General features: G+C 45.3%; 2 protein-coding genes across 3 annotated transcripts in view; one reads left to right on the forward strand and one right to left on the reverse strand.

Moving 5' to 3' along the window:
• DGLUCY (D-glutamate cyclase) overlaps positions 1 to 6,891 on the reverse strand; it is a 160,959-nt gene extending 154,068 nt beyond the window's left edge. Inside the window, exon 1 of one of the 2 annotated variants that reach the window (XM_017863833.1) lies at positions 6,521 to 6,891. The gene's annotated coding sequence lies outside the window, so the exon portion shown is untranslated. Of the gene's footprint in view, positions 1 to 6,344; positions 6,364 to 6,520 lie in introns of those variants that run through there. The other variant, XM_017863835.1, reaches the window with a different exon arrangement.
• Positions 6,508 to 6,971, forward strand: part of LOC108523306 (ribosomal protein S6 kinase alpha-5-like) — a 98,783-nt gene continuing 98,319 nt past the window's right edge. Inside the window, exon 1 of the mRNA XM_017863829.1 lies at positions 6,508 to 6,892. Coding sequence (XP_017719318.1) covers positions 6,508 to 6,892 — 385 coding nt within the window. The remainder of the gene's footprint in view (positions 6,893 to 6,971) is intronic.

Consider the following 6,971-nt stretch of genomic DNA (forward strand, 5'->3'; position numbering starts at 1 on the left):
AAAAAAAAAAAAAAAAAAAAAAAAAAAAAAAAAAAAAAAAGATACTGGTAATGTAGTTTTTGACTTTTGACTTTTTGAAAGCTTTTTCTTTCTTATCTATGTATACTTTGGAGTGTTTTGATAGAGCCAGCTACAGGGAAGTATGATGTGGTGGGCCTTGGGTGTTTCCTACTTCCTGTGAATGCAAAGGTGAGGAACTTCCTGCTCACATTGCCTAAATGATGAGATTAATCAAGTCCTAGTGGCTTATATCAAGTGAGGCCCTCTCCCCCTCTGCTTACTTATATAATTAAACGACTGTCCATGTACCACCTAAACTTCTCATCTCTCCCAATTAAAAAGCGTTTTGGTTTTTTGGTTCCCTTTCATTTGTGATTATACCAAGAAGAAAGCCTGGGTTTGGTGCCGATAGTCTTTAGCTTTTCTCTAATTTGTACCAATCACCCTTCTTTTTTTTGTTCTTCCTCAATCTGCTCAGCATGAAATAACTCCTTCTAACAAGGAAAGTATAGACCTCAGACTCAGCTCCCAGCATTTTGTTTGCATTGTATTTATTTTAATATTTACTTCCTGATTCCTATTTATGGCAAGTGATAGTGGCTTTTCTTTTTCCTTTTGTTTAGAGATGGGGCCATGCTATGTGCCCAGGCTGGATTCAAGAACTCCTGGGAGAGGATCAAGTGATCCTCTCCACTTCTCAGTGAAGAGGGGTAAAGCTAAGGATAGGTGAGACCACACAGAATGGTGCCACAGACACAGGCCTACAACAAAAGGGGGTGAATATAGACCCTGTTCTGGCAGCAGGTACGAAGCCAGCCTGGATAAAGTCAGTTTCTTTTCTTTCCTTCTTTTTTAGAGACGGGGTTTCGCTCTGTCGCCCATGCTGGAGTGCAATGGCGCAATCTCAGCTCACTGCAACCTCTGCCTCCCAGGTTCAAGCGATTCTCCTGCCTCAGCCTCCCTCATAGCTGGGATTACAGGCACGTGCCACCACACCCAGCTAATTTTTCTATTTTTAGTAGAGACAGGGTTTCACTACGTTGGCTAGGCTGGTCTCGAACTCCTGACCTCAGGTGATCCTCCTGCCTTGGCCTCCCAAAGTGCTGGGATTACAGGCGTGAGACACTGCGCCTAGCCGATAAAGTCAGTTTCTGAGAGGAAGAAACATATTTTCAAGGTCTTTTCTTGATTAGTCTTCTGGCCATGGCAGAAATCTGACCTTTTGTTGGACAACCTCTCTGCCCCAGCCTTTTCATGGACCCCTCCCTCTCTACTTCTCCATCTCTCAGAGCAGGAGGGAACAGTGACGTTTTCCTCACTTCCAGCTGCTGCATCCTCCAGGCCATAGTCCATTATCTCACCCCAGTTCAACAATTTTTCCTCATTTGACTCCAAGCTGTCCGGTCATATCACTATCACTCAAGCCCCCCACCCAATTAATTTGGTGTTTTCAGCTACTCATTTATAATTTTCCCTTCTATTCTCTCTAGCGTCATCACTACCTTTGAAAAGTTGCTGTTTTTTACCAAAACTCCAATTTGCTCTTATTTACCACTCTCTGCTCTAATAGTTGTGCAAGAGTTCTGCATTACAAACCTGGTTGTACATTACGTTAATGATGTGGGGAGCTTTAAAAAAAATCCCAAAGTCCAGGCCACACCCCAGACCAATTTAAGTCACATTTTTAGGGGTAGGAGTGGTGGAGTCTTTTGTTTTGTTTTGTTGTTATTTTTAAGTATCCCAGGTGATCCCGATGTTCAGCCAAGGTTGAGAACTCATCCATACTAGTGCCAACTCCTTGGACTCCATCCTATTCTTCCACACTAGCAGTTTATCCTGGCTTCATTGCCTTCTCACCCAGCCTGGGCCCCAGGGCCATTCATTTTAACCAGGTTGTTGTCCAACCGCTCATCTCCCACCCAGAGAGAATATGTAAGTTGCTAGAGAAAGACACTTCAACTATCCTGATTCAGGTTTTCTAACTCCACTGGAGCCCTATGCTAGTCAGCGTTTATACAAGCTGCCCGGATACATCTATTTCTCACAGTGGCTGTTCCAACCTGTTTCCACTCTCCTCAGATCCCTAACCCATGTCCTCCCCTCCCTCCTATCACTCAGCACAGTGCTTACATCTCTGGAAGAAACTCTTCCTGCATGTGTGCACATCTAAGTGATCACATGGTGTGCTTCTGCTTTACTAATGTTACTAAGTTTTGCAACTCTTCTGCAGTTTTAAGATTATTTGAAGATAAGATTAAAAAACCAAAAAAACTCCCCAGATCCCTCCAGTTAGGACCTTTGTTCTCTATTTTCCTTTGAAGTAAAATAAGTCCCCACACACGGTTACTACTTCCTCACCTTCCATTTGCCTTGCCAAAACTGCTCTGGATATTGTCATCAGCGGCACCCAAGTTGACAAATTCATTGGATCTTTCTAGACCTCATGTAACATCTTAGGGTATCTGATACAGCTGACCATTCTTTCCTTCTGGAAATACTTTGCCTTCCAAGATAAAAAACTCTCCAGGTTTTCCTCTTCTACCTCTACTCCACCTTCTTATTCCAACTTTTCTTTTCTTTTTTTTTTTGAGAGAGAGTCTGACTGTGTCACCCAGGTTGGAGTGCAATGACGCGATCTTGGCTCACTGCAACCTCTGCCTCCTGGGTTCCAGTGATTTTCCTGCCTCAGCCTCCCGAGTAGCTTGGATTATAGGCATGCCCCACCATGCCCGGCTAATTTTTGTATTTTTAGTAGAGATAGGGTTTCACCTTGTTGACCAGGCTGGTCTTGAACTCAAGCAATCTGCCCACCTCGGCCTCCCAAAGTGCTGAGATTACAGGCATGAACCACCACACCCAGACTTCTCCCTAGGTAATCTTATTCGTACCTCTGGCCTCAAATGTCATCTATGTGCCAGTGATTCCTAAGCTTACATCCCTATGCTAGACCTCTCTTCAGAGGTCCAGACTCATATATCCACATAGCTACTTGATTCTGACCCTGGATGTCTCAAAATTAAACTCTTGACGTTCTCTCTCATATGTGCTCTTCCTTTAATTTGCCCCTTTCATTATTAAATGGTACTGCCATCCTATTTCATCCACCCAGCTGCTCACACTAGAAATGCTGGTGTCATTTCAGATATTTCCATTTTTCTTACTCACCAAATCTAATCCTTCAAGTTCAAAATATAAATGCAGAAACGTTTCATTTCTCTCCATCTCTACTGCACCCACTCTCATCTTCTGCCCAGATTACAGTGATAGTCTCCTAACTGGTCTTCTTGTATCCCATTTTGCCTTCTCCAGCGCAGTCTCCAAATACTAACTTCAGTGACCTTCTGAAAATACTACCACGATTATATCATTCCTGTGTTTAAATTCCTTCTATTGCTTCCCACTTCACACAGGATAAAGTCTAAAGTCCAAAAATATTAATAAGAGCAACCACATACTTCATGACTGGGCCTCTGCTTACCTCCCTAACCTCATCCCTTGCTTACTGCGTTAAGGCTCCATTGACTTTCTCAATCTCTCAACAGAATAGGCTCTTTGCCTGCCTCAGGACACCTTCCTAAAATTTTGATCCCTCCATATTTCACATACGAAGTAGTATAAGGCTAGATTATGCTTTGGTAGCAAATCATCCCATCTAACTAGCTTATGCCTAAAACGGTGTACTTATTGCTCACATCACAGTCTGATATAGGTCAGGTGGTTCCTTAAAGAATTAAGTGGAAACTCAGGGGTTGAGAGTTCTCCCAGCCTGTGGCATACCCATATTAAAAATGTGGCCTTTGTTATAGCAGTTGAAAGAGAAGAGAGTGTGAGTGATTATGCAAGGAGTTTTCTGGTCAGGCCTGAAAATGGTATATATCACACCAATAGGGTCTGCCCATACCCCATTGGCCAGATCACAGTCATATGACCATAACCTAACTGCAAAGGCAGTAAGGGGAAAAAAAAAAGTCTTCCTGTGTGTCCAGAAGAGGAAATGAGATTGGTGAACATCAGGCTACTTTTTGCCACATCCTGGTTAAAACCTACTCATTTTTAAAGACTCAGCTTAAATAATACTTACTAACAAAGGTCTTCCAGCTCCTCCAACTTAAATTAGGCATCCCTGATACATTCTATTGTAGCACCCTGTAATTTTCCTTTATAGCATGATCACAATGGAAAGTTTATTTTTCTTTATGTGATAATATTTATATCTGCTGCTAGACTGTAGGTTCTATCGGAGTAAGGACTGAATCTGTTTTGCTCCCACTGTGTCTCTAGCACCTATCACAGTACTTGGTATATAACTGGTATAAAAGTTTTTGAGTGAACAAATGAACAGTTGCACACAGTCATTGCCTGGCTCCAAATAGCACATGACTTTTGCAGCAGAAAGACAAGTAGGTAGGCAGTCATGGCTTAGTGTAATGATAAATGTTCCAGGCAGGTAAGCCCAGGGAGCTGTGACAGCAACCTGAAGGAACTTGCAAGGCTTCTGTGTTTTCTCTTTCACAGCAATCGAATCCAGGAGTCTGCAAACTATGGCCTGTAGGCCAAATCTGGCTCATTGCCTGTTTTTTAACGGCCCTTGAGCTAAGAATTGTTATATATATATATATATATATATACCTATTATATATACTATATATCTATATATAGTTTTTTTTTTTTAGATGGAGTCTCGCTTTGTTGCCTAGGCTGAAGTGCAATGGTGTGATCTCGGCTCACTGCAACCTCCACCTGCCGGATTCAAGCAATTCTCCTGCCTCAGCTTCCTGAGTAGCTGGGATTACAGGCGCCTGCCACCATGCCTGGCTAATTTTTTGTATTTTTAGTAGAGATGGGGTTTTGTCACGTTGGCCAGGTTGGTCTTGAACTCCTGACCTCAGGTGATCCATCTGTCTCAGCATCCCACAGTGCTGGGCTTACAGGTATGAACCACTGCGCCTGGCCTGTTTTCATGTTTTTAAGTGATTGAAAAATAATTAAAAGAAAAATATATTATGATACACGAAAACTATGTGAAATTTAAATTTCGATGTCCATAAAAAATATTCTATTGGAACACAGCTACATCTTTTATTTATTGTCTATAACTGCTTTCGAGCTACAATGGCAGAGCTGAGTAGTTGTGAAAGAGGTCATACAGCTTGCAAATCCTAAAATATTTACTATCTGGCCCTTAATAGAAAAAAAGTGTATTGACTCCCGATCCAATCCATGCTTAGTTTAAAAGATCACGTCTACGTGAATTACGTCCAACTGTACATCTTTAACTTTCTGCTTTTTCCCATTCTGGTGTCTGCTACTAGAAATCAGGTTCCCTTTAGTTCTATCCTTGCAGCAGGATTCCTGCCCTGCTATTTCTCTCCTCTTCTTTTCAGTTCATCACTGTGTACTAAAAAAAATCTGCACTCTTCAGCACAGCATCCCTAGTTCTCCATTATCTTACCACACCTCACCTGGTCAGCCGTATCTCTTACATCAAACTTTCATCTAACCTTATCAATCACTTAAACCACCCTTGCCTTCTCTGCTGTAGGCCAATGCTCACAGTTACTGTCTGCGTGAAATGTCTGTTGCTGGGATTTCTCTCTTAGCCATCCTTTACGTTGGTTATCTCAAATGCCTCCTTGCTCTAAAAGCTTTTCCCAGTTCCTCGTCTGGGAATAATTATTGCCATCCGTGCGAGATTCTCTAACGCTTTGTACGACTGCTTTATTCCAAATTCTGCTTTATAGTTCTTTTGTGTATACACACAGACTGTCTGTTTCTCACGTTCTATTGAAAGCTGCTTAGGGGAGGAATTGTATTCTATTTTGTTAATCTTTGTATCCTTTCGGTGTCTAGGAAGAGTCTTGTACCAAATGGAAATGTCTCTTCTTTGCAAAATTCCTCATCGGGAGCTGGGACTGTGAATTTTTGTAACGTTTAAGAACTATCTGTTATTTAAGCACAAACACTCTGCTTTAACTTGTTTAGGGTTCACTAGCGCGAGTAAGACCTTTTTAGGGCACGCCCTCTCGCAGATGGTCACACAACTATGTATCGCTGCCGGGACCCTTAGGTTTGTCTGCAAACACGTGGGTTATAAGCGCTACCCTCCAGGCCCCTCCTCTGTCCACGGTGATTGGCGGACCAAATATTCCAATCATCCCTCCCCGCCTCTTTCGGCAGTAGCCAATCAGAGACCCCGAGCGCCTCCTGACTACTAGACACTGTTTACTAACAGATCGAAGCTGGGGAATAAGGGGTGTGACCGTTCTGGGGCGGTAAGGTAAAGGAAGGTCTTGACTGCGCGTGCGCACCAGAGGAAATGGGCGGGGCAGAACTTTGGGTCTCACCAATCGGAGTGGCGGCGCTCCTCCCTCTCCTGCCTCCCCGCCAAGCAACAACAATTCCAGGAGCGGGGCGGGGCGGCTCGTGAAACGTCACAGTGGAGTGCCCAATGGGAGCCGGCGTTGGCAGACGCGCGCGCCCTGTGCCCAATCAGCGAAGGTGGCTCGAATGGCTCCCTTACCTTGCTGGCTGTGGGCGGAGCGGCCTGAGGAGGCGGCGGTGGAGCAGGGGGCGGTTTGGTTGCGCGGTACTAGCGGTGCCCGCCGAAGGGGGAGGAGGCGAGGAGCGAGCCGTGCGGCCAGAGCGGGAAAGAGACTCGTCTTTGCGTCCGAGTTCTGGAGCCGCCGCACCCCGGCTCCTGGGGCTGCGGCAGCGGCTGCGAGGGGACGGGCGTCTGCTGTCTCCTGGGTTCCCCTCGTAGCGACCCGCGGGATCGGAAAAAAGGAGAAGATGGAGGAGGAGGGTGGCAGCAGCGGCGGCGCCGCGGGGACCAGCGCGGACGGCGGCGACGGGGGAGAGCAGCTCCTCACGGTCAAGCACGAGCTGCGGACTGGTGAGCGACCCCGCCCTCTGCCGGTCGGGCCCGGCGCGGGGGCGCGCCTGAGGGTACGCGGGTGCCCGCGCGGGGCTGG

Source organism: Rhinopithecus bieti, unplaced genomic scaffold, assembly GCF_001698545.2.
Source record: "Rhinopithecus bieti isolate Rb0 unplaced genomic scaffold, ASM169854v2 scaffold_68778, whole genome shotgun sequence".
Classification (NCBI taxonomy): domain Eukaryota; kingdom Metazoa; phylum Chordata; class Mammalia; order Primates; family Cercopithecidae; genus Rhinopithecus; species Rhinopithecus bieti.